The sequence below is a fragment of the Pelophylax lessonae genome (assembly GCF_965119305.1).
Source record: "Pelophylax lessonae genome assembly, chromosome: 8".
In the NCBI taxonomy this organism is placed as follows: Eukaryota; Metazoa; Chordata; class Amphibia; order Anura; family Ranidae; genus Pelophylax; species Pelophylax lessonae.
Genome location: NC_138775.1, coordinates 68,577,004 through 68,604,901, shown reverse-complemented (window position 1 = coordinate 68,604,901; position 27,898 = coordinate 68,577,004). Strand labels below are relative to the sequence as shown.

The 27,898-nt window shown below is 43.1% G+C and overlaps 1 protein-coding gene across 17 annotated transcripts in view; it reads left to right on the top strand.

Annotated features, from left to right (window-relative positions):
* CACNA1D (calcium voltage-gated channel subunit alpha1 D) overlaps positions 1–27,898 on the top strand; it is a 537,366-nt gene that overhangs the window by 308,337 nt on the left and 201,131 nt on the right. For all 17 annotated transcript variants that reach the window (XR_014225629.1, XM_082266515.1, XM_082266513.1 and 14 more), the window contains exons 10-12: positions 16,619–16,706; positions 24,513–24,539; positions 24,992–25,152. Coding sequence is in view for 16 of the 17 variants with exons in the window: in XM_082266515.1 (XP_082122641.1) it covers positions 16,619–16,706; positions 24,513–24,539; positions 24,992–25,152 (276 nt within the window). In the remaining variant the exon portion in view is untranslated. The remainder of the gene's footprint in view (positions 1–16,618; positions 16,707–24,512; positions 24,540–24,991; positions 25,153–27,898) is intronic.

Genomic DNA, 27,898 nt, shown 5'->3' with positions numbered 1-27,898 from the left:
CCTACATTGTGAAGTGGTTTTGCACAGAGCAGCCCCAATCCTCCTCTTCTCAGGTCCCTTGATGGCATTTCTGGCTCCTCCCTCCTTCCGAGTGCCCCCACAGCACGCATTTTGCTTTGGGGGCACCCGAGCTGAGCTGCTGCTGTGTGTGTCCATTTAGACAGGGAGCCGCCGCTCGGCCCTGCACCCTCTCTTTCCTCATTGGCTCACTGACTTTGATTGACAGCAGTGGGAGCCAATGGCACCCGCTGCTGTCTCAGCTGATGAAGAGGGAGAGTCCCAGACAGCTGAGACTCTCGTGCAACATCGCTGGATTGGGATGGGGCCCAGGTAAGTATTAGGGGGAACTGAAGGGGGCTGCTTCACACAGAAGGTTTTTTATCTTAATGCATAGAATATAAACAGGTGTATATTATCCCGTGTATAGAATGGATTAGGATAAAAAACATTCTGCCTTTAGATCCACTTTAAGGTTTTTTTACCTTAATGCATTCCTTGCGAGGTAAAAAACACCCAATAACTGTCCTAGTTCTCCCATTCCTAAATGCTTACCTGGCTCCTGTCACTGCTACAGCAGTCTTCAGCACCGCCACCACTCTCCTCACTTCCTGCTTTTACAGGAGAAACTGAGGGTAGCAGAGCCATAGGCTCCTGCTGCTGTCAGTCAAACTCCTGTGAGAAGGGAGCGGGGGCATGGCTTACTAACACTGTATGTACCTATGGACGCCTACTCCCTGGTTTGGGAATGCGCATGTACGGTTGCTTCCTTAGCACTTGGCTTGCTAAAGAGGCACCCAGAGCAGGGAGAAGCTGATAGTGACAATGGGGGGCTTTAAGAACCTCAACAAAGAGACCACTGCTTCCAAACAGAGAGCAAGGGTCCACCTTTGCAGCATGCTGGCAGGGGACAGTTTTGCTATTGAGGCTGTGGCTGTCTTTTTTTTTTGAAGAAGGGAAACTTTAAGACTTTGTACACTTTTTTGTTTTAATGCACCTGGAATATACAGTATCTAGTCAATTTAAAGTTAAAGTGTTACTAAACCCACAACAGTAAAATCAGTCTGTATATGCAGTAAAGCATGCTTGTTATTCTCACTGTGGAACCTAAGGGGTTTATCCTCTGCGTTGTGTAAAAGGGCTGTTTGATCCTGTCTCGTCTGATCCTCCCCTTCTTCTACTGATTCCAATATATTTCCTGATATTTACAGAGCCACAGGGGACAGACTGCACATGCTCAGTTTGAAGTGTATTGCTAGAGAGTTTTTATTTTTTCTTGGGAGAGTACATGGGATCAGCACAGGGCCAATCAGCACTGTCCAGGCAGATGGTCAGGGGTCCTGCATTCAAAAAGGACAATCGTTGGAGATTGAAAACTCCTCCTACAAGCTTTAACCAGACACTGATAGAAGTCCCAAGACAGCTCAGACAGAAAAGGTATTTCACAGTTTATATTTACTAAAATAATTGCATTTCCAAGTTCTGTGTACTGTGGGAGACCGGATATAGTGAAGGCAGGGTTCTGGGTTTAGTAACACTTTAAAGTTTTATTGGCCTTTAAAGCGGAGTTCCACCTAAAACAAAAAAAAAATACATAAAAATACCCCCGGGACAGTCAGAGCTAGTACATTCCACAATGGGTAGCCTCTGAACTGTCCTGGTTTGCACTTACCTTTTAGAAGAAATACTTACCTTGAAAATGTATTGTCCAGCGCTGCCATCTCAGGTGTGGGCAGCTGAAGCCAGCCCGATCCTCTTCTGTGTCCTCTTCCGTCCTCTTCCATCCCACGATGCACTGCACCGGCCCCGCCGTCGCTTCCGGGGCCGCAGCATCATCCCTGCACAGCTTCTGGGCATGCCCAGAAGCTATTTAGCAAGGTATGACGCGCCTGCACCGGAACTGACGTCGGAGCCGGTGCAGGCGCATTGATTCCTGGGAGCGATGACGTTCAGCTCCCAGGAATCATTGCAAGCCAGGAAGTGATGACTCGCCGTGGCCGCCGAGGGAGGAAGAGGAAGTAAGGTAAGTATATTATCTTCTAAAACAAGGTAAGTAAAAAAAAAAAAAAAAATTGCGATTATCCATTTGTTTTTTAGGTGACCCAGAGCAAGAAGATGGACCGAAGATACATTTTAGGGTGGAACTCCACTTTAAGATGTTTGACTTTATTACGCAAGGATAAACATGATCATGTTGCAGTCTATCTGAGCAAAGGTTTTCTTTCCTCTAATTCCAAATGTGTATTATCAAACAACTCCTTGGTGACAGCTACTGTTAATTAAGATAGACATTTACTAATGCATTGAAGATTGCTACTACTGGAACCTCTGGGATTTCCTGAGCAAAGTTGTTATAGGAATGTAATTACAATTTGGGGAGTTAAGGTAATTACTTGTGGAGTATATGGATATTTCCAGTGACATGTCCTTTTGTCACAGCTCTTCTAATTATCATGTTACTGAAATCAAGAACTACTGTTTTTTCTGCACAACACTTGAGGAGGCCATTTTTTCAGCTCTAACCATTGCTTCTATAGTTAGACTAGGTTCACACCTTTGCAATTCTTTTTTTCTGACAGTAATACCGTGTTTTTTTGATTCGCATTGATACTCCTTTTGCACGTAAATTGATGGATAATGCATTTTCATGCATCATGTGTTTTCAGGTTGGCCAGTCAGAAACTAGGCTTGTTTCTAGGCACTGAAAATGCATACAGAATGCATAAATATATTTCTCTTTCGTTCATTGATGGACACAGCTCCTGATCTTGATAACCATTGTGTTATACTACCCCCTACAGGAGTAGAACACTAAGCAGAAAAATAATCTAGCTACCCCTATGGGCAGTCCCAGGGGGTATACTCCCTCTCCCTGCTATAGGTACTGTAGTCCGCCGTACACATTCCCAGTGTCGATAACTGGCCCAAGGGGAGTGGTCCCTTCATCTGGAGGTGTTTCATCAGTTGTGTCTTGGGTGGGGCATCCCCGAAGTGGATCTGTTGGCATTCCTGGTCAACGGAAAAGTGCAGAGGTTTGTGGCTCGGTCATGGGATCCTCTGGCCGATGCCAGGGACACGCTGGTGGCCCCATGGGGTCAGTATGATTTATGTCTTCCCTCCTCAGAAGCTTCTGCCAAGACTTCTATGCAGGATCAAGGCAGAAGAGATTCTGGTCATTTAGTGGCTCCGGACTGGCCTCGTCGGGCTTGGTATGCCGATCTTGTGTGGCTGGCCACCGACGTTCCTTGAAACCTTCCTCTCGGGGAGGATATGCTGTCCCAAGGACCAATCTTCCATCCTGCTTTACAGTCACTGGGTTTGATGGCTTGGCTGTTGAACGCCAGGTGCTGAAGGATAGAGGTTTATCTGAGTCAGTGATTCCTACGCTGTTAAAAGCTAGAAAATCTACTTATTAGTTAATTCTAGGAAGATATACCATTGCATGTGGAAGACGTACATTGTGCGGTGTGAGTCTCTTGAGGTTCATCCTCACTCCTTCTCGGTGGCTCAGATCTTGACCTTCCTTCAACAGGGAGTTGAACAGAAATTGGCCTTGAGTACCATCATTGGCCAAGTGTCGACTTTGGTGGTCTTTTTCCAACGTCCTTGGGCCACACACTCCTGGTGCGTACCTTTCTTCAGGGTGTCCAACATTTGGTTCCTCCAGTGTGGTCTTCGTTGCCGCCTTGGGACCTCAATTTGGTGCTTTCGGTCCTCCAGAAGCCTTCCTTTGAGAATCTTTGGGAAATTCCCTTGCTGACACTGTCTCAGAAGGTGGCTTTTTTGGTGGCTTTCACCTCTGCATGCAGTGTGTCGTAACTGGCGACGTTATCCTGACGTTCACCTTACTTAGTTCACAGAGATAATGTGGTTATTCGCTCCTGCCGATCGTTCCTCCCAAAGGTTGTCTCTGATATTTATTTGAATGAAGACATTGCATTGCTTTCCCTGTGTCCGAGGCCAAAACATCCGAAGGAAATTGCATGCATTGGATGTGCTCCGGGCAATTGGGGTGTACCTGGCAGCTACGGAGTCTTTTAGGAAGTCAGACTCACTATTTGTGCTCACGGATGGGCCTCGGAAAGGGTTGTCAACTTCCTCTGCGACCATTTCCAGATGGATCAGACAGATGATTGTTCAGGCCTATTCCATCAAGGGTCAGGTTCCTCCTTTCCCTGTCAAGGCGCACTCTACTCAGGCACTTAGTGTCTCCTGGGCCTTCCGTCTTCAGGCATCAGTGAAGCAGTTTTGCAAGGTGGCCACCTGGTGGTCAGTGCACACTTTCTATTAAGTGGATGTGGTGGCATCTGTGGATGCTTCCTTTGGCCGCAATGTTTTGCAGGCTACTGTTTAGAGGACCTGAACCTCTTTGAGGGTGTATTGTTTTTTTCAGATGAGCTCTAGTTGAGCATGGACTCCCATATTGTTGAGTGGATTAGGCAGTGGCTGAGTGACAGACAACAAAGGGTTGTAGTCAATGGAGAACATTCAGAACAAGGTCATGTTACCAGTGGGGTACCTCAGGGATCTGTACTGGGACCAATTTTGTTTAATATCTTCATAAGTGATATTGCAAAAGGCCTCGATGGTAAGGTTTGTCTTTTTGCTGATGACACAAAGATATGTAACAGGGTTGATGTTCCTGGAGGGAAACGCCAAATGGAAAAGGATTTAGGAAAACTAGAAGAATGGTCAGAACTCTGGCAACTGAAATTTAATGTGGATAAGTGCAAGATAATGCACCTGGGGCGTAAAAACCCAAGGGCAGAATATAGAATATTTGACACAGTCCTGACCTCAGTATCTGAGGAAAGGGATTTAGGAGTAATTATTTCAGAAGACTTAAAGGTGGGAAGACAATGTAATAGAGCAGCACGAAATGCCAGCAGAATGCTTGGATGTATAGGGAGAGGTATAAGCAGTAGAAAGAGAGAAGTGCTTATGCCGCTGTACAGAACACTGGTGAGACCTCACTTGGAGTATTGTGCGCAGTACTGGAGGCCATATCTCCAGAAGGATATAGATACTCTAGAGAGAGTTCAGAGAAGAGCTACTAAACTGGTACATGGATTGCAGGAAAAAACTTACCAGGAAAGGTTAAAGGACCTTAACATAGCTTGGAAGAAAGAAGAGACAGAGGGGATATGATAGAAACTTTTAAATACATAAAGGGAATCAACTCGGTAAAGGAGGAGAGCATATTTAAAAGAAGAAAAACTACCACAAGAGGACACAGTTTTAAATTAGAGGGGCAAAGGTTTAAAAGTAATATGAGGAAGTATTACTTTACTGAGAGAGTAGTGGATGCATGGAATAACCTTCCTGCAGAAGTGGTAGCTGCAAATACAGTGAAGGAGTTTAAGCATGCATGGGATAGGCATAAGGCTATCCTTCATACAAGATAGGGCCAGGGACTATTCATAGGATTCAGATATATTGGGCAGACTAGATGGGCCAAATGGTTCTTATCTGCCGACACATTCTATGTTTCTATGTTTCTAGTTGTTTTGGTTGAGCTCCTGTTGCCTGGTTGGCTACTGTTTAGCCTTGGGAATTTTTTGCTGTTCCCACCCCTCATGTTTAACATTGCTTTGGGGCGTCCCAATGGTTATGAAGATAAGGAGCTGTGTCTGTCAATGAATGAAAGAGAAAATGGGATTTTTACTTACCGTACAATCCATTTCTCTGATGTTCATTGACGGACACAGCATCCACCCTTCTGTGGAGTTTTAACTATTCTGAGTACCTATAGCAAGGACAGGTCAAATCGCATGACAAGTGGCAGCCTATTGCCGGCAATCACACTGTTCAACTTTGCGGTGCCGCATTGATTTAAAAAAGTGGTAAATGCACGATTTTGGCAATTTTGGGTGTGACTTGAATAGACATTTGTGCATGAAGCCACACAGATGTCTTCAAAGTTGCACCCAAAGTTGCACTGAGATGCGGCTTTGAAATTGAGCGATTTCAGATGAAGTCGCGCAAATTTCAAAGCCACAGTAAATGTGAACAGCGGCTAAAGGATGCTCCATCACTCCACTCTATCCTACTTTCCTTTTAAATACTGGTTATACTTCCCAATAGGATCACTATCATGGCAGTATTGACATTACTTCAAAATTGACATGCAGGGAAGCTGGAAATGAGTGGAACCGAGGCACCGCTAAGACGGAGAGAAGTTTTTTTTATCCAGCACATAAAAGTAGTAGGTCACAAGCTGACTGGGTCAACAGAAATCTTTAACGCGACAAGAAGGTCTCACTCTTCATTGCCTGGAATCTTGTATCTGAAGTGCAATTTGAATTTTAATAGTTATATATGTAAAGTATACAGTATATGGAGCCACACCTTATAAAAAAACCTATTCAGTTTATAAGTGATCCCATACCCTCTGTTCTCAGCTAAGGGTGGAGACTGGGGGGGGGGGGGGGGACATATGAGCGGGAGGCAGAGAAAGACCAATACACCAATCTTTTCAGTTAAAGAGCTGCGCGAGGGGGGGGGGGTGTCAGCACAAGTCTTGTCATTAAAGGTCAGGCAGGCTGTGCTCTCAACACAACCAAAAAACTGACCATGCTGGAAACAATGTGCTTCTATGCCTAGCGTGGTCAGTTTACAATAGGAAAGCAGAGGGACTGGCAAGATCACCAGGAATTTCACACAAAGGAAGAAATACAAGGAGAATAGGATCCTTTTTTAATACAAGTACATGGGACAACATTCACATATCATGAATATGACGTTTTGGGGTACCATACTCTTTAAGTTTGAAATAAACATCAATTAAATGCAACTAGCAAATGTATTTCATTGTATTTAATTGAAAGAGCTTGTCAATTATTTTTTGGAAGATGTGGAAACAAAAATCTATATGGTGTTATTTATCTTAGCTCGATGCCCGGTAGCAGCAATTGGTCTGACACATCATGTCATTACATTCCCATTGTTTAGAAACTGTGTTCATTTATTTTAAGTGAAACTTTATTTTTTTTTTTATATTTGCATAGAGCACAGAAGAAAGAGTTGCTGTCCTTTTTCCCCATTTGTGAGTGAGAAGTTCTGTTATTTGCTGTATGGTCACCAGGACATAAATGAAAACCTGGCAGGGGTTGTTATGCTTCCTCTCTTTATTGTGGGCTAGCACATGCTAAAGCTCATCTTACTTCGCTGTCCTGTGATGACGGCAGCCAGTTGTTCTGTTCTCCATCAGTTGAATGACACTCCTTAACAGGCCATGTTTAATCCCGATGACATGCAGGCATGACATTCAGCACCAAGACTGGTCAGGGACTGGCAAGAAGAGTGGTTTCTGTAGATTAGTCTACACAACCAAAACTGTCAGGAAGAAAAATTGCAAAAATAGTAGTTAAAGTGATTGCAAACGATCACCTTGTAAAATAACTCGTTCAGTTTAAAATAAAAAAAATGAAATGCAAACCATTTTGTATACATATAAAAAATAATTATAAATACCTTTTTTCCCTTTTTATAAGTGATCACATGCCCTCTGTTCTCAGCTGCATAAGAGCTGGGGGGAGGAGAAGCAACAGTACACTGAGCTTCCCAGTGAATGGCTGTGCAGTGAGGATGTGTCAGGACAAGTCTGATCATTGGAGGAAAGCAGGCTGTGTTCCCAGCATAGCTAGAGAACCTACGACGGTGTGCTCTCTTGCTTAGTGTGGACAGTTTTTATTGGAAAGCAAGGGGACTAACAGAAACATCAGGGATTTCACCCAAAGAAAGCAATACAAAGAGAACAGGATACTTTCTCATACAAGTACATGGTACAGTAGGCACATATCAGGAATATGAAGTGTTGGGGTAACAAACGCTTTAAGTAAGTATTACTCTAAGCTAGCCCATCTTCTTGCCAAAATGAGCAATGCATTCTAGATTTTAATTTTTATTGTGGCTGGATTAAGGTTTTAAATTTATTTAACCCTCAAGTTCATGCAGCACGTGGTCCTGTTCCAATTCATCCATCCATCCACTGCTTTCTGTCCGCACTGCTAGCTGGAGATAGAATTGTGAGTGACAGCACTTGTCTCTGGCAGCAGAGGCTGCACTGGAGACCAGCGCTGGCCTCCAACACAGATCATTCAGCTGGCAGATAGATCACACGGCCCTGCAGCTGTGAATGATCGTTTACTGTTGTGAATAAACTGTCAGGGCTGTGTGATAGAGCTGCTAGTGAACCTATGTAAAGATGAATGTTCATTCATAATATTAAAAAATGATTCAGCTTTGAGATGGTCGAGGACTCAATGCTGGCTGTAGCCCTCAATAAGAACACCCATAAATTGGGATTAAGACTGGGGTGGAGCTACAGCCAGCACAAACATAGAAAAAAATGTCTTTTTACTGCACAGTGCTTTCACGTATGAGAACGGAACCAATTGCTACATGCCCTTGCTCCCCTGGTGTTTTAAGTAAAAGTTTAACATTTTGGTGACAGATCTTTTTTTTAATGGTTCTGAATACAGTCTGGCCCCTGTACAGAGGGGCCTAAATGATCAGCAATGAAAAGTAGGATTGTCCTCCATCCTTTTTACCTTATGGCTAGCACTGTGCTTACCATACAGGTCCCCTTGTCCTTCTCCGTCCCTGAGTAGCAGTACAGGAATCCCATGCAGCTAATCCACCTCTCTTAGCCACTATATTGGCACAGTTCTCTGGAGTTTCAAATAAAACTTGTTTTTAGAAGCCTCTGACATATCCAAAACAGGCATGGATGCTGCCAAATAGGCTTAGTAAAATAGTATTATTTTCCCCTTAAATCTCTGAAATCCCTAATCCTGCAAGCTAGCATGTTGTAAGATTGCTGCCAGTGCAAAACCCTGTCATGTTTAGTTGCAGTAAATTGCATCAAAAGCAAAGATTTTTTTATAGCCTTACACTATGTTATATACAAATATTTTTACAGGGCAGTTGTTTTTTGTATTATTTGGAATAATTATTTTTGGAATATTTTAACATGGTGGTCTTTCTGGTTTTAGTCTCCATTATTCACACCTGCGCGTAGCGATTTACTGGTGTCTTTCCGGCATTTATTTCAAGCGTTTTTGCAGCTTTTTACAAGCATTTTTAAAGCATTTTAGTAGTGTATTACAATCATTTATTTTACAGCTTTTGTTTAGCCAATATAAAGCACTAGGGGGAGGAGAGGGAGAGGCAATTAGGGATGGAGAGCTGCTATTTGAGCAGGAAACGCTCGTAAAACGCTTGTGCAAGGGTTTCTTTTGAAGTCTATGAGGTCAGGCATTTTTCTTCAGGCGACAGAACACTCAGATGTGAACAGGGGCCATTGAAATTAATTGGATTTGGCTTGTTGAGCGTTCAAGCAAAAAATTGCTCAGGTGGTGACAGGGCCTTGGGGGTCCAAAACACATCCAGTCTAATTGTACATTCTTCATTAGATCTACTAACCGCTATAGAGTGCAAAGGCCTGCCTGATTGAATACAAATTGAAAGGACTGTTTTGGTAGACCTTCATACTTTTTAGTTTAGGACAGTGATGGCGAACCTTGGCAACCCAGAAGTTTTGGAACTACATTTCCCATGATGCTCAACTACACTGCAGAGTGCATTAAGGGGTCATGGGGAATGCAGTTCCAAAACATCTGGGGTGCCAAGGTTCACCATCACTGGTTTAGGAGAATGTGGGAAAAGGGGGGCTTCTAGCCCCCCACTTTTCCTATGGGATGGTGGAAGGGGGGGGGGGGGGTAGTAGGCCCTATTCACTGATTTTAATTAGCTAGGAGATGGTGAAATCATTTAGTGTCTCTGTGACTTGAGGTGCTGAACTTTTGACCCCTTTAGCCCAGGCAGCCCCTCTTCCCGCTCTTTATTCCCGCTTTTTGTGTCTCTAGGGAGTTTTTAGACTGGTTTCTGGGCTGATGTTTTCTTACCTCAAGTTTGTTAACAAATAGGAACATTGCTGGTCCATCTTCCCGCCCCCCTAAGCCCGCGCTGACCAGCTCCAGGGGGCTATATATTCAGCCCTCACGTCTGGGGGATTTCAGTCTTTCCTGTGACCTTCTTATCCTGCTTTTCCCCTCCCTCCCCTTGTTTGCCGCGGCCTATGATTATTACGTGGTAAGGTCACTTCTATGTTTGAGGGGGACGATGTATTATTGGTTTGAATTTATGGGTAAATTAATTGTTTAAAACAGAAAATATAAAATGTGTTGTTTGGTATTACGGCCCGAGTTGTGGTGACTGGGCTGTCTTTGTTATGCTCTTTTGTTATTAAACCAGTAATAAACGGCCGCAGTCTTATTTTTGCCAAAAGCCTTTGGCCTCTTTCACACGGGCGATCCGATCAGATCCGCCTGTCAGTTTTTTAGGCGGATCTGACCAGATCCTCCATGCAGCTCTATGGGGCAGCGGCTGTCAGCGGAGACACCTCCACTGACACCCGCTGCCATCCGCATCCGATCCTGTGCTGAAATCTGGACGGATGGAAACCCTATTTTTCCATCCGTTCAGTAATCGGATCGGATCGGATCTGATGAGAGCGGACAAGCGGTCCGCTCTCATCCGATCCCCCATAGAGGGCAGCGGGGGCTGAGACACCTCCCTCTCCGCTCTGCAAGCGGAGACGGAGCTGTCATCCGCCCGGCTCAGCGGGGATCGCGGATCGATCCCCGCTGAGCAACACGGATCCGCCTACGGAGGCGGACCGTGTGAGAGAGCCCTTTGTCTGTTGTGCCTGACTTGTAAAGTTTACTAATTTTCTTGTTTTTAATAGTATTAAGATAAGTAAATATTATGTTTATAGCATCCTTCCTGCCATTCCATGTACAGTCAGACTGTCACAGGTATGGCCAGCATTATCCTAGAGACCTGAAGCCAGACCCAAAAACTGCTGTAGGTACCTGTCCCCTCTATGGGAGATCAGTGGGCATACAAACAGATGCAAGTCTTACATTAGATCCCATTTGATAATTGGGAAGTTTTACAACCTCCAGAAGATACTTTGCACAGTTCTGACATACAAAAGCAAGCTTATATTAAAATAAGCCCACACTGATTTACAGCATCTGCTTATATCTGCACTGATCCAGAGAACAATAGGCCATGTAACAAAAATTTCTGCAAATCAGATGACCAATTCGGACCCATGTGTGTACACCAGGGTTATTTGCTATGGACCTTGCTACTCCATAGGTATTTAAGTTGTTGCTTAGTTTTGTTTTAATTAGAGGTGTAGAAAGATGAAGATCTAATATCCTTGGCTGTCATTATTCATGCTAGTAGCTAAACACGGACAATAAACACACTTTACATCACCATGTCACAGATTTCTGTTTCTAACTGTAGTTTATAGTTTTGTTCATCATAAAATAGCAGTAATAAACTAGTATAGGGTGGCGCAGTAAATGTATTCACAGGTTAGCTATAACGCGTTTCAGTGACTAGAAGATAATTAATGTTCTTGGAATTTTTTCAACACCCATTGACCACTAAAGAAACAGTTGTACATCTTTTTTTTTTTTTTTTTTTTTTTAATAAAGAGGATTAAATTTCACTTCCAAGGTAAGAAAAGAATAATGATGTAACATCTAGAAAGGCCTTTCCACCATTTGTGTGTCTAATTTGCCTATGCTCTGTTGTTTGTCTGTAATTTGCTGTTTTTCCTATCTGTCATTTGTCTAATTTGTCCATCTTTTGATTGGTGTCTTGTTTGTCTAATCCAGGCTTTCTCAAACTTTTTACCCCAGAGGAACCCTTGAAATAATTTTCAGGTTTCAGGGAATCCCCGCTAAAATTGGGGGGGTCATTGGGAAACTGCATCTAACATAGGTGGCCATTGGTTAGAATGCCCCTTACATTGGTGGTCAGTGGGAAGAATGCCTTACATTGTGGATCAGTGGGAAGAATGACCCTTACATTGTGGATCAGTGGGAAGAATGTTCCTTACATTGGTGGCCAGTAGGAAGAATGTCCCTTACATTGGGGGGTCAGTGGGAAGAATGTTCCTTACATTGGGGGTCAGTGGGAAGAATGTTCCTTACATTGGTATTCAGTGGGAAGAATGCCCCTTACATTGGGGGTCAGTGGGAAGAATTCCCCTTACATTGGTGTTCATTGGGAAGAAGGCCCCTTACATTGAAGGTCAGTGGGAGTGGAAAGAATGCCCCTTAGATTAGTGGTCAGTGGGAAGAATGCATCTTACATTGGTGGTCAGTGGGAAGAATGACCCTTACATTGGTGGTCAGTGGGAAGAATGACCCTTACATTGGTGGTCAGTGGGAAGAATGCCCCTTACATTGGTGGTCAGTAGGAAGAATGCTCCTTACATTGGTAGTCAGTGGGAAGAATTCCCCTTACATTGGTGTTCATTGGGAAGAAGGCCCCTTACGTTGAAGGTCAGTGGGAGTGGGAAAAATGCCCCTTAGATTAGTGGTCAGTGGGAAGAATGCATCTTACATTGGTGGTCAGTGGGAAGAATGTCTCCTTACATTGGTGGTCAGTGGGAAGAATGCCCCTTACATTGGTGGTCTGTGGGAAAAATGCACCCTTACATTAGTGGTCTGTGGGAAGAATGCTCCTTACATAGCTGGTCAGTGGGAAGAATGCCCCCTTACAGTGGTGATCAGAATGCCACCTTTACAATGATATAAAAAGATAATTGGAGGGGGTTAATCAGCCACACCTCAAGGAGCGAATAGGGACCTCTGGAGGAACACTAACCATTGATCAATTGTATTAGTCTATCTATCTATCTATCTATCTATCTATCTATCTATCTATCTATCTATCTATCTATCTATCTATCTATCTATCTATCTATCTATCTATCTATCTATCTATCTATCTATCTATCTATCTATCTATCTATCTATCTATCAGTTGGGCTGCCCTTTATCCCCATAACCAGTCTATGTAGTCTTTCTGGCTACCTTTGTTTTACATGATAATTACAGATCTGAGTTTAATTATAAATGACTCCATCTGTTTTCTTTTTACAGTTGTGTCACTTTGTGCATTTATATGGGCATGTAAATTCTTTATGGTGTATAGTATACATTAATTTTTTACAATGGTGATGCATTACAGATCCATAAATACCTGAACTGCTGTGTGTTTGCTGTGCTGTGCTGTGTGGTGTGCTGTGTCCTTAAACAGAAGACAGAATGCTGACTTTATTCAGAGAATTCATAAAGAAAAAAACATGCTGCTTTTGGTGACCTACTACTGGAAATGCTAGTTGCCTGACCTGCCATGCTGATCTATTTGTGGGGACACGGAGAATATTGCGAGAGCTGCATTTGTTTTTATGTATGCTGGGCAGTCAGTTTAAAAAAAGAGTTGGAGTTTAGGTGTAAATGCTTTCTGAGTCGCTGATAAAGAAAAAGCATGCAGCAAGTAAAGTCACTGCAAAGCCTACTGATCTGCATAAATGTGTAGCTATTGAAGTAGTATGACAGCCAGGCAACTAACATTTTCAGAAGACTGCATTGATAGCCTCCATATTTCTCAATACAGAGATTTCCTTTAAGATATGTTCATTGTAAAGACTCATAATTAATAACATGTCTATACTCCAAGTGATTAAGGTATGTAGCGTAACATAGCATTATGTACACAGATATTAAAGTCATGTTAAAGGTACAATTTTTATTTTTTTTAAATAACAAACATGTTATACTTACCTGTCCTGTGCAAAGGTTTTGCACAGAGCAGCCCTGATCCTCCTCTTCTCGGATCTCCTGTCAGCGATCTGGGCTTTCCACCCCCACACCAAGTGCCCTATAGCAAGCCACTCATGCTCATGCGTGCTAGCTCCCGAGCCCCACTCTGTCCATAAGACATGCAAAACGGGGCTCATCCCCGCCCCTGCTCCCGCCTTGTTGGCTGTGATTGACAGAGCCAGCAGACAATGGCTCCTGCTGCTATGTCTCAGCCAATGAGGAGCCAGTAAGCTGGGAGAGCAGGGGCTCTCGTGCACATCACTGGATCAAGATCAGGCTCAAGTAAGTATTGGGTGGGGAGGGGGTTTGGGGGGAAGCTGCATGCAGGTTTTTTTACCTTCAAGCATAGAATGCATGAAGGTACCTTCATGCATTCTATGCTTTACCTTCAAGCATAGAATGCATGAAAGTAAAAAACCTTCTGCCTTTAAAAACCACTTTAAGCTTGAGCTTCATTCTACTTTGACAACTATCAGTGACTGCCAGAGGTTACAAGAAAACCTCTGTTCACCTCTGTGGTGATCAAAGGTTCTTATGCAAGGAATGTACTGTAGGCAATCCAATAGTGGGCATCTTTTTTTTATTAACTTACATAGGTTGTTCAAATTTCACATGCTGGCAGAGTAACTCTTCTTCTTTTTCATTGCAGGTAAATAATGGATTCCAAGCAGAAGCAATGTGCTGTTGTTGAGTTCTTGACAAAAAAGGATGCAGGCTGTCCACATCCACCGAAAGCTACAGAATGTTTAGAGACATGACACCATTGACAAGAGCAATGTCTTGTGAATGGTGTCATCTCCATATACATTCTCTACCCTACTGTGGACATGGACAGCCTGCGTTCCGCCTTCATCAAGAACTCAATGATGGCATGTTGCTTCTGCTTGGATTCCATTATTTACCTGCAGTGAAAAAGAAGATTTATATAAAGAGGAAGAGTTATTCTACCAACATGTGAAATCTGAATGATCTACAGTATGTACGTTAAAGCGGTTGTATCCTAAAAAAAAACAAAAAAAAACCTGCAAGCTCATTATGAAATACTTACCTTAAAATGAACCCCCGACACCGCTGTGGGAGCTGACATGCTCCCTCGGCGTCTCTTCCGGGTTTGGCAGCTCTGGCGCTGTGAGTGGCTGGAGCCGCGATGACGTCACTCCTGCGCATGGGCGTGGGAGTCATTTTCCGGCAAGTGCCCGGCATGGAACTCTGAACGTCCGCCGCACCTTCAGAGCGCATGCGTCGCTAGCATCAGCGGCTGCATGCAGGGCAAATATCTCCTAAACTGTGCAGGTACCTACAGGTAAGCCTATAATAAGGCTTAAAGTGGAGTTCCACCCTTAATTTATACTTACCTCCATCTTCTCGCTCCGGGTCCCCTGAAAAACAAATGGATAATCGCATTTTTTTTTTTTTTTTTTTACTTACCTCGTAAAGAAGTAAATATACTTACCTTACTTCCTTCTTCCTCCCTCTGTGGCCACGGCCTGTCGTCACTTCCTGGATTTGCAATGATTCCTGGGAGCTGAACGTCATCGCTCCCAGGAATCATTGCGCCTGCACCGGCCCGGACGTCAGTTCCGGCGCGCGCGCGTCATTCCCTTCTAAACAGCTTCTGGGCATGCCCAGAAGCTGTGGAGGGATGACGCGCGCGCACGGGAAGTGACGTCGGGGCCGGTGCAGTGCATTGTGGGCCTGAAGAAGACGGAAAAGGATCGCTCTGGCTTCAAGCTGCCCACACCTGAGATGGCAGCGCTGGACAATACTTTTTCAAGGTAAGTATTTCTCCTAAAAGGTAAGTGCAACCCGGGACAGATCAGAGGCTAGCCATTGTGGAATGTACTAGCCCTGACTGTCCCGGGGGTATTTTTAAAAAAAATTTTATTCCCAGGGTGGAACTCTGCTTTAAGTCACAAAAGTCACAAAAATGAATATACTACCGCTTTAATAAATACTAATAAATAATAAAGTTATGTCCACTTTTACATTGCTTTCGGTACAGCCCAACATTAGTGCTTGCTGAATGCACATTAGGGAACAGGGCAATTTAACTGTGTACCGTTCATTGCCACTGAGAAAAATGATTTGAAATAAATAAGGCAAATAAAGAAATGTTAAAAAAGTGGGGGAGGGGAAGTAGACTGATGGTCCATTTGGCCAGTATAGAGATGTCTCATTTACTATGGAGGTGAACTGAGGTTTACTTGCATCTGCTGACAGCAGATGGTGGATATTGCACCAGGTAAATCTAGGTGGGTATTAGACTCATGACAGCTGGGTAGTCAGAGGTCACAAGTCACAGTTAGAGCAACCTCCCAGGATCATCCACCCGATGATCATCATCCTCATCTTTTCATGTAGATCGCTCTTATCAGATATATGTATTAGATCAGCTGTCTTTGAGGTATATGGCTCCATGCTTTATTTCTTGTGTTGTCATTTATTTAAACAGATATTTCATGTGGTTGGACACTCATGGGCTGAAGCACCCACTGGTTTTCTGTGTTTCTAAGGGACGCTATATATGTATATGTATATGTATCAAGTAAAGTGAGATTTTTGCCATGGCACCGTAGGCGGGTGGAGCTTAGAGTGCCAAGAAAGACATAAAATGCATCTGGATGATTCCTTCCACCTGTATGAAAAAAATAGTTGCTTGGCTGGAACAAATCTTTGTGGAGATTGCAAAAAGGATTTGTAGAAAACAACTTGTTTAAGCACTGGAAAGCAAAATCTTCGAATGCCTAGAAAAAAGATCATAGGTTTACCTTGACAATGACAGCACAACAAAATGAAATGCTACAGCCACCTTGAATGGTACTCCTGTGTGCATTGTCACAGATGCAATTTGCAGGATGAATGAATTAAATGCATCCTACTAAAAAAACTAAAAATAAAGTGGTATTTTTTTTTCTCTTGTACAGCAAGCATGCCAACGAGTGAGACAGAATCAGTAAATACTGAAACTGCTGGTGCAGAAGGAGAAGGCGCTGGGTGTTGCGGCAGTGTGTGGTAAGTTTGGAAAGTTCCATTGGAATTTCTAGGGTTGTAAAAGATTCACTGAGTGAATGTCTTAGCATCTGCACAGCTATTACAAATAATCCCGTTATGTGTGTAGAACTGCCCCCTAGAGAGCTGCAGAGAATTACACTTCTTGGATTCCCCTGGGTTACCCATCTTTAGAAGCATATCACTTCAGATGCTTAGCTCAGACAATGAACAGTGCAGGGGATTTGTTTTTTGTGTTTTATTTAGAACTGGGATGGGAGAAGGGATGAGTGGGATACTCCAGCTATGAACTATGCACAAATTCGGAGGACAACTGGCTGTAGTGTGCGGCAAGGCCGCTGCTTCATTTTGCCACTGAAGTGAAGATGATATGATCCTGATTTCGTTTCTCTTCAGGGTCCTAACTTGGCACCCCCTTTCTCACTTGCTGTGCATGCTAGCCCCTGTCCACTGACTCTCCAATGTAATGGTCCTCTTCCTGGGCAGACCCCCGGCAAGCTTCCCGGTACTCACGGACACTGTTTTTCCCAAGGTTGCTCTGCCTTCAACTCTGCTTATCAGAATCCACTGGACCTCCTGACTCAGCACCACACTTCTGGTCCACTAGGCCGACCACCTGTGACCACCTTCCATACAGACAGGAGGAGAGACAGCCGTCACCCTCCTCTTGGGACCTGGCTTCCCGCCCAAAGGCACCCTGTCACCAATGTGCCCTTGGCTTTTATAACCTATCCCAGGGTGCTCCACGGTTTGTGCCAACCCACTGGGACAGTTACAAAAGCCTGTGTGTCACTGGCTGGGTTTCCTCCACGGTCCAACAGGCTCCCCTTTTGGATACAGTGGAGACATAAAAAACACATACATATAAGTGCTAAAGTTCATTCAACATAGGATAATGACTAATGTTAAAGAAAAAGGGGGGGGGGAGGAATCAGTCCAAAATAAAATTAATATGGAAAGTTCATATAAAAAAAAGTCAAATTTGGATCGGAGATACAACTGCACCAAGAAGCTCTTCTCAGGAGTGAGGAAAACTCTGGAAAGGTTACAAAAAGCACAGAAAAGCACTCTAAGTGCAGATTCATTTATTAGGGTATTTAAAAAAAAAAAAATTAGCAACTCACAAGAGCCAAGGGATGAAGAGGCTAATGTCACAATAAAGTTGATGCTCCTCTTGGTGGTGCCGTCCATCCACATGCAATAAAACATCCGAGGTGAACCATCTGTCATAGGAAGAAGGAAGCCGGCTGCCTCCTGTGATATCCGGGTCCTGGGCAGAGCTGTAGTGCGGAAGTGGAGATGGAATGAAGTCTGCGGCGTCACAAGGAAGCTGCTGAGTGCACGATGCGTTTCTGAGCATGCGCCAAGTCCTGAACGGACATGCGCGCTCTTTCATCAGGTCTGATGAAACCTGATGAAAGAGCACGCATGTCCGTTCCGGACTTGGCGCATGCTCAGAAACGCGTCATGCCCTCAGAAGCTTCCTGGTGATGCCGCAGACTTCATTCCATCTCCACTTCCGCACTACAGCTCTGCCCGGGACCCGGATATCACAGGTGGTAGCCGGCTTCCCTTTTCCTGTGATGGATGGTTCATCTCGGATGTTTTATTGCATGTGGATGGACGGCAACAAGAAGAGGAGCATAAACTTTATTGTGACATTAGCCTCTTCATCCCTTGGCTCTTGTGAGTTGCTACATTTGTTTTAAATTCTCTAATAAATCAATCTGCACTTAGAGTGCTTTTCTGTGCTTTTTTTATTGGATACAGTGGGGACACTTCCTCAGCCCAGATGAATCACACACAGACACATGCAACAAGCATAACTATTGATCAGGCTCTCCTGTTAAGCAGATGGAGCAGGCTATATTTTACCTGCTACTCTCCTGTTAAGCAGGCAGAGCAAACTACTCTCCTTCCTAGCACTTATCTAGGAGGGTGCTACATGTGTATTTCCTATGATGGTCAGTGCATTCTAGTGGCCATAATGCGGTATTTTCCTGAAATACCACAATCAGGTAAATGCCAAATTAAGGCCACTAGATAAAGCTGACAATCATATGAAATACACATATAAGACACAATATTTGTGACAGTGGTGCAAATGTTAAGACATTTAAACAGCATTTCTCTTTTTAAAAATACACACCTCTATTGGCACTTTTCCACTGCAAGTACCATCTCGGCTCTACTGGGCCCTGCTTGGCCCGGTTTGCTTTTCCACTGCTGGTACCGCATGGTACGGTGTTGGAACGGTTCGGTACGGTTTGGTATGGTTTGCTTTTCCACTAAAGTAGTACTAAAGTTAAGTGGGTGGGATAACAACGATTCTCTGACCAATCAGTGGCTAGTAGTGACTGCATGCAAAGGATTCTGGGATATGGTACCGGTATCGTACCTCTTGGATCCACAATCGAGGTGGTACTGTTTTAGAGAGCCGTACCGTTCGGTTCCATGCAGTGGAAAAGCGCAGCCGTACCGTACCGTACCGTACCGAACCGTTCCTACACCATACCATGCGGTACCAGCAGTGGAAAAGCACAAAAGCGAGCCGAACTGTTCGGTTACATGCAGTGGAAAAGCGCCATAAGAGTCACTTGTGCAATATTCTTTCCCTGCCTATGTTCACTGTATTTTGGCAATCAGCTGTTTGTGTGATATACGTTACAATCTCTCAAAATGATTCAGAAAACAGGTATGGTATCATCCCTGATCTACTCCTGATTACCAGATTAGGGCCTATGACTCCAACATATCCTTTAAATTTCAGTGCTTGAAAGTCAAGACCTTTACACTGCAACAGACACTGACTAATTGATCTTGCAAGCAAAAGCCATTAAACAGATTTTCCAATGCGATCCTCCAGGATAAGCCAGATGGGCATGTGGAGGGGCATCTGCTGTATACCTAAATATGCTTTATGGTAACAAACATATTTGTCAATGCAGCATTCTGTGATAAAGAGACTCATTTGAACATCACCTGTTTCCAGTCATCTGACCAAGTCATTATCTGCATGTTAGGAATTTATAATAATTCAGAAATTGTCGTATTGATCTTGGTACCTTATTTACTTCTTAGATGTACTGTATGTGCCAAATGCTTAATGAAGTTAAGTTTGGGTAAACGGAAAAAAAAATCAGCACAAGAGACGTTACCTAAATTTTTATACGGAATGTCCTTTGTGCTGGTGATGGCTGTCATAATGGAAATCTTAAGTTTTCTGCCCCCCTCCCATACCCTGCAGCTATAATCTTCCAGTGCTGCGAGGGTTAATACCAGCACTGAACCTGTGACCCATCAAGAGTGCCAACTATGCCCTCCCTTTCTCCTCTCCTTCATTCATAGAAGCTGTACTCCTCTCTGCCAATCTCTCCACTGGCTTTCGCTCACCCAACAAATAATATTTAAAGTAACAACAACTTACAAATAAATAGATAAAGTGCAGCACCAAAACATTGAGCAGATCTAGAACAAAGATCGTTGCCTGTAGATCTAGAAACAATATGTCTTAACAGATATAAACAAAATGAGACATAAGCCATTAAGCATTCAAAAGAGCCATATGTGTATGGACAATCCATTCAAAGTTAAAGGAATGTGAGACCAATAGGAGTAATGATGTTAATAAGTCCCTTAGTGCCACAAACGGTAGTTTGAATATAAAGGAAAGATCCCAGCTGCCAAGGATGAGACCTAATTCCACCGCTGTGCCAAAAATGGATGTGCTCTTACCGGAAGATGTGGACCCACCAAATAAATGAGTGGTCAAAAAGCCTGTGTGTTATTAAACAGCCATCATCTGCAATCCATATATGTAAAAATGGTGTTCCTCAGTCTTGTCCAATACACATATAGAGATAATCTCCAAGGAGAGCCCCCACTGGTCAGGGTAAGCCTAAGGTAGACCTCAGAGGAAGAAAAGATTCCAAATGGTATAGTACGTAAGGGATGTATATTGATAAAACAGCACAAACTACTCACATGTCTGTAGATGAATATAAGCATGTAAACAAACAAAATGGCCTCGGTGTGTGCGTGCTTGCGTCGACGTGGGCGTGTCTGACGCGTTTCATCATCGGTGATGTTATCAAAGGCCTTCCACAACTTCCACAACTTCATCGCTACCCTGGTCTCAAAATATCATCCAAACCGCTCTCTTTGGTCCTCCGAAAACCTCCTGCTCTCTAGCTCCCATGTCACTTCCTCCCATGCCTGCCTCCAGGACTTCACCTGAGCTTTGGAACCCCCTACCCCAATCTGTCTGACTATCTCCTAATCTATCCATCTTTAGATGATCCCTGAAACCCCTTATCCTTAATGAAGCCTGTCCTGCTTCTAACTAAAACACTGTTTTTACTTTCTCCATCAGCTCATACCCCACAATTATTACCTTTTATATCACTTGACCCTCCCTCTTAGATTGTCAGCTCTAACGAGCAGGACCCTCTCATTCCTCTTGTACCAACTTGTATCGTAACTGTACGGTCTGCCTTCATTTTGTAAAGCACTGAGCAAACTGTTGGCACTGTATAAGTCCTGTAATAATATCAATATTAGCTTCCATCAATGAAAAGCTATCTATGATTGGATGACAGGCAGATGAATGGAAGGTACATCTCCTCCACTCATAGATCACTTTTTATTCATGGAAGCTATGGTACAATAGAGGTTTAGGAAACACTTTAAGGCCTCATATACACATAGCCTATGTTGACAGCCGGCCTCATGTGCACATAGCCTGATATGTTGATTGCACTTATCAAACAAAAATAACAGAAGGCTATGAATTGTATATTTAACAGACCAAAGGGAGCGAATAGAATGAGTTTGTTATTATAGATTTATATACACTTAGGCTAGGTTCACACATGTCCAGCTGCAGTTTGCAGTCCCGAGTCCAGTGCGGTTTTGTTCACCGTTTCAGGTGCAATTCAGGTGCAGATTTTTACTTGAATTCGTACCTAAACCAGACTCAAAATTGCACAGGACCCTTTTCAGAAACGGGTCGTGGCCGCCCCAGACATGTGTGAACTGGCTCCCATTAAAGACGGTCTGATTAACATAGTATGCGAATAAGATACGGTTAAAAATGCATCTGATTAGCATATATGTGAACCAAGGCTTAAGCATTTCTCAAACAATGGGGTTGATTTACTAAAACTGGAGCGTGCAAAATCTGCTACAGCTCTGCATAGAAACCAATCAGCTTCTAGATTTTTTTTGTCAAATCCTAATTTAAGAAGCTGAAGTTAGCACCAGATTTTACACTCTTCAGTTTTAGTAAATCAATCCCAATGTCTTGCTTCTATGGCTTCTAAAAAACATATAGATCATTACACACAAGACAAGCTCCATCCAGCTTGAAACTGAAAAAAGTACACTATATTGTCAAAAGTATACGGACGCCTGCCTTTTATATGCACATGAACTTTAATGAACTCTAAGGGCCCTTTCACACGGACGCTCCGTATGTCTGCAAATCATCCTATTTTTTTCCGGATGATTTACGGACATAATGTAAGTGAATGGCACTGCGGGTGTCTGCGGAATACCATCCGCTGACATCCGATTTTCTTCCTTTCAGTTTTGTTTCGTTTTTTGGAACGGAACAGAACCCTATTTTTCCTCCGTTCAAAAAACGGAAGGGAAGCAAAATCGGATGTCAGCGGTGTCATCTGCTGACATCCGCAATGCCCATAGACTTACATTATGTCTGTATATCATCCGCAAACGGATGCGATGATATGCAGACATACGGAGCGGATGACACAAGTGTCATCCGCTCCGTGAAAAAAAAAAAAAACAGTGCCGGAGCGGATCGCAATTCGGTCCGCTTCGTGTGAAAGAGCCCTAACTTTACACTCATTACTTTACATTGTAGCAAAGTGTCATTTCTTTAGTGTTGTCACATTAAAAGATATCATAAAATATTTACAAAAATGTGAGGGGCGTACTCACTTTTGTGAGATAGTGTATATATCCACACACACACACACACTAAATCGTCAAAATTATTGGGACACCTACTATTACACGTGCATGGATTTTAATGGAATCCCAGTCTTAGTCCAAATGGTTCAATATTGAGTTGGCCCATCCTTTGCAGCTATAACAGCTTCCTCTCTTCTGGGAAGGCTGTCCACAAGTTTTAGGAGCGTGGGAATGTTTGACCATTCTTCCAGAAGCGCATTTGTGAGGTCAGTCACTGATTGGACGAGAAGGCCTGGCTTGTAGTGTCCACTCTAATTTATCCCAAAGGTGTTCTATCAGTTTGAGGTCAGGACTCTGTGCCGGCCAGTCAAGTTCCTCCACTCCAAACTTGCTCATCCATGTCTTTATGGACTTTGCTTTGTGCACTGGTGTGCAGTCATGTTGGAACAGGAAAGGGCCATCCCCAAACTGTTCCCATAAAGTTGGAAGCATGAAATTGTCCAAAATGTCTTGGTGTTCTGATGCCTTAAGAGTTCCCTTCACTGGAACTAAGGGGCCAAGCCCAACCCCTGAAAAACAGCCCCGCACAATAATCCCCCCTCCACCAAATGATTTGGACCAGTGCACAAAGCAAGGTCCATAAAAACATAGATGAGCAAGTTTGGGGTGAAGGAACTTGACTGTTCCTGACCTCAACCCAATAGAACATCTTTGGGATGAATTAGAATGGAGACTGCGAGCCAGGCCTTCTTGTCTACATCAGTGCCTGACCTCCCAAATGCACTTCTGATAGAATGGTCAAGCATTCCCATAGACACACTCTTAAACCTTGTGGACAGCCTCCCCGAGTCGAAGCGGGTATAGCTGCAAAAGGTGGGCCAACTCAATATTGAACCCTACAGACTTCTGCTGGCCCTACACTAGCCGAAAAATCGTTCGACAATCTGTCATTTGGTCCGTTCGTTCATTTTTCGTCCAGTAAATGGGCACAAATAGAAAATCGTTTTTTAACTATTCAGAGCTGAGAAATCGATGGGACGGTTTGGAAAATTCTGCAGAACGAACGATAAATTGAAAGGTTAATGTATTTCTCACCCGAACTGTCACTAGTCGTATGTGACAAAAAAAAAAACGGATTCATTTATGTCCACTGAACGATTTATCGATCAAAATTCGGTCATTACATGATGGCACGATCGTCTGCTCTCACGGCCGAGTGTTTGTTTTTCGAAAATGAGTTTGAACGATTTTACGTATAGTGTATGGCCAGCATAAGACTGGGATGCTATTAAATTTCATGTGTGTGTAAGGGAGGCATCCCAGTACTTTTGACAATATAGTGTATGTGCAAAACCTGATGCTATGAAAGCAATCGTTACTCCAACTAGAGTTTTGCTTTAAAAGAAACCTTTCTAAAGAAGAATTCTAGCCAGAGTGTTTTTTTTTTTATTATTGGGTTGAGTAGGTAAGGTTGGAATGCTGAGTTTTTGTTGCAGTCTTCGTTATATTAGGGGAATTTTCCCACACTTCCTATCTTAGTGACCAAAAATGAAGGAAGGAGAAATGTCACCAATGGGATGTGCAATAATAAATACATGTATTTTTTATGTTTTTCCACACTAATAAAAATATTGTCATGTTTCATTTGAAAAGAACCCCCATATTGCATATTTCGATGACTACACAGTGAAATGATAAGAAATCCACCCTGTTGGGGACACAGATAACTTATTGACAGAGCTTCTACCTCCAAAACTGGCTGGAATTTACTTTAAATGTCATTAGACCTTGTAGTGATGATGTCATATTATGTGAACTTGTCTAGCTGGGAAAGCTTTGCTGTATCTCATATTTATGTTTTTTTTTTCTTTTTAGTCAGTCATTATCCAAGTCTAAATTCAGGTATGTAAACCAGGGCCGCTGATAAGGGGTTACCATTGGTTCTCTTGTACGGGGCCTGGGCAAGCAGGGGGGCCCAGGCAACAGAGGGAATCAAATGTGGGTAGGGATAATGATCAGCCTGGTGGGAGGTCAATTACTGAAACCGATCCCCTGTATGGCTCTCTCTGTATTGGTTGAAAGCCGACTTCTCCTCCTCACCCTCCAGCCAGTTTTCAACTGCTGTATTTTTAGTGAAAATACTGGTTTGATATTTGGGGAGGCCCTGTCAGGTAGGCTGCATGGGGGCCCTGGGATTTCTAACAGCAGCCCTGATGTAAACATTATATACACTATTTATGTCTGTAGTTGTTTCTTGATAAAGGGGCCTATATCATACTTAACTTTCAGTGCTTGAAGTTTAATACATATTTCTTACTGTATATTTGAATAATTCTATGATGATCTCTCTGTAGTCGGCGCTGGCGTCGATGGAATCGGTTCAACAGAAGAAGGTGCCGGGCCGCGGTGAAATCTGTTTCCTTTTACTGGTTGGTTATAATCTTGGTCTTTCTCAACACTCTGACCATCTCCTCTGAGCACTATAACCAACCGGATTGGCTAACACAAATACAAGGTACAACAATTTCTATTTTTATATTTGTCTACCTTAAAGCCCAACACCAGGCAACTAAAAAATGTCCCCTTCCAGAGGGGCTGTGCCTGCACTACAAGGGTTAATTGATCTTATTGGTCTAAGGCAGTGGTTCGCAACTCCGGTCCTCAGGACCCACTAACAGGCCAGATTTTAAGTATCACCTTGGGGAGATGCAGACTACAATACTGCAATCACTGAGCAGCAAAATATGTCACCTGTGATGTATTTCAGTTATCTTGCAAACTTGGCCTGTTAGTGGGCCCTGAGGCTCGGAGTTGAGAACCACTGGTCTAATGACACTTTTCCACTGCAAGTACCGGCTCGGCTCTACTCGGCCCTGCTTGGCCCTGCTTGGCCCGGTTTGCTTTTCCACTGCTGGTACCGCATGGTATGGTGTTGGAACGGTTCGGTACGGTATGGTTTGCTTTTCCACTAAAATAGTACTAAAGTTAAGTGGGTGGGATAACAACGGGGTGGGTGGGATTCTCTGACCAATCAGTGGCTAGTAGTGACTGCATGCAAAGGATTGTGGGATACGGTACCGGGTATGGTACCTCTTGGAACCACAATCGAGGTGGTACTGTTTTTGAGAGCCGTACCGTTCGGTTCCATGCAGTGGAAAAGCGCCGCCGTACCGAACCGTTCCTACACCTTACCATGCGGTACCAGCAGTGGAAAAGCACAAAAGCAAGCCAAACCGTTCGGTTCCATGCAGTGGAAAAGCGCCATAAGGGAACAAGAACCTGCAGCTAAACCGGTCCCTGCAACATCTTCTCTCCCTATACATTTCAGCGGTATAGGGTGCTGACGTCATCAAGACCAAAGCAGGGTCTATAGCCATGAACTGGGCGTGATGACGCCAAGGGACAGTCCACCGGTGGAGCATGGGGAAGCACCATCTGCCAAGGGAGTAGAGGATTAGATAATTCAAACCGATTCCCCTCTCCCCTAGCCAAAATGAGCTATTAATCCTTTCTGTGCCGGTGCACCCCACTGAAAGGCATCGTTTTACATTTTACCGGAGTTGGGATTTAAAACTTGATAGATTGATGTATATAAAGAGAATGGATTGATTTATGAACAGAAGAAACAGAATTTATGTAAACCATACCTAGCCTGCTAGAGGTTTGCCAGCAACACCTTCTTAGGACCAGAGGTATTAAAGTAGATTTTAGTTTGCTTTTTTTTTTGCTAAAGCACCATATATAACAAAGAGATGGTTTTCTTAATGGGAAAACAATAGACTTAGCTTTTATGTGTTAAATAAAAAAGGACGCGTTTCTTCATCGGAAGCCAGTGCGACTGGGTGACAACACATGAACAGGGTTGGGAGACATGGACAAAGAATTGCCACCCTATAACAGGAAGTGCCTGAACAAAGACCTTAAAGTAGAAGTTCTGGTTATATAACATCCACCATTTAAATGTTACCACCCCAAATGCCCCCACGCTGCATACAATTTAGCACAAAATGCAATGTAATTTTTTTTTTTCCCATTTTCCTGTGCCATCATATGACCAGCCCCTCTAGGTGATAGCAGAGGGGCCATGGCTTTTCGTAAATGTGATTTAGGAAAATAATGTAAAAAGGTATTTACATAGCATTTTGGGCCTAACTATATGCAGCACGATAGGGAGCAATTGGGGCAGCAGCATTTAAAAGGTGAATGTTTTATAGCCTAAACCTCAACTTTAATGTCAGGTTAGCCAGGTATTGTTTTTTTTTTACATTTTAAATGTGTTTTATTGAGAAAATAGTAGTCATACAATCAGAGTAGAGAAAACAAAATAAAGACATTAGCAGTACTGGTAAGTAGTTAAATCCATAAGCATATGGCAACACAGAGAAATAATCGTTATGGAAGATGACACAGATAAAGCTAGAATGGAGAACCATTGGCAACGATATGCAGCAGATCTACAAATACTGTACAGAGGTTTATAAGAAGATGCACAACCCTCCCCAAGCCCAGGCTTAGGAACATGTGTCCCAAACAGCCAGTGAAATGTCCCAAATCTTGTTATACTTGATTGGACACCTTCTATTAACGTAAATACCTTTTTCTATAGAAGGATGGAGTTAATTTCATGGACCCAGTTTTGAAACCTAGAAGGAAACTTCTGCATCCAGGAGCAGACAGTTAATTTCCTGGCAACAAGAGAACTTCATGTAGGAAGGGAGCAGAGTTGTATAAAGTACTCGAAAACCCATACTTGAGTAAAAGTACAAGTGCTCGATCAAAAAGTGACTTGAGTAGAAGTGGAAGTGCTCGATCAAAAAGTGACTTGAGTAGAAGTACTAAAATATTCAACATTTTTTGTACTTAAGTATTGCAAGTAGTTTTTTTTTAAAAATTTTGCTACTCAAGTACTGAAAGTAAAAGTACCAGTAGTTTTGAAAAAAAATTGCTACTCAAGTACTGAAAGTACAAGTACTGTGTTATGTAGTTATTAAAGAAAGAAGTCAAAAGTTTGAAAATCATATTGTTTTTTATTATTTCAAATGCAGCTTTTATTTATACATACAGTAGCATTTATTTTCGTATGCACTGATAATACACATGTTTTGAGCTTCATGAAACCTGCCATCTACTGTTCTGGCAGTGGTAATTTTTATAATAGTAATGAGTAACTATGCAGCACAAAAAAAAATATCGGAGTAGAAGTATTGAAATCATCGAAAAAATGTAGTGAAGTAAAAGTGGAAATAGGAGAAAAAAATTCT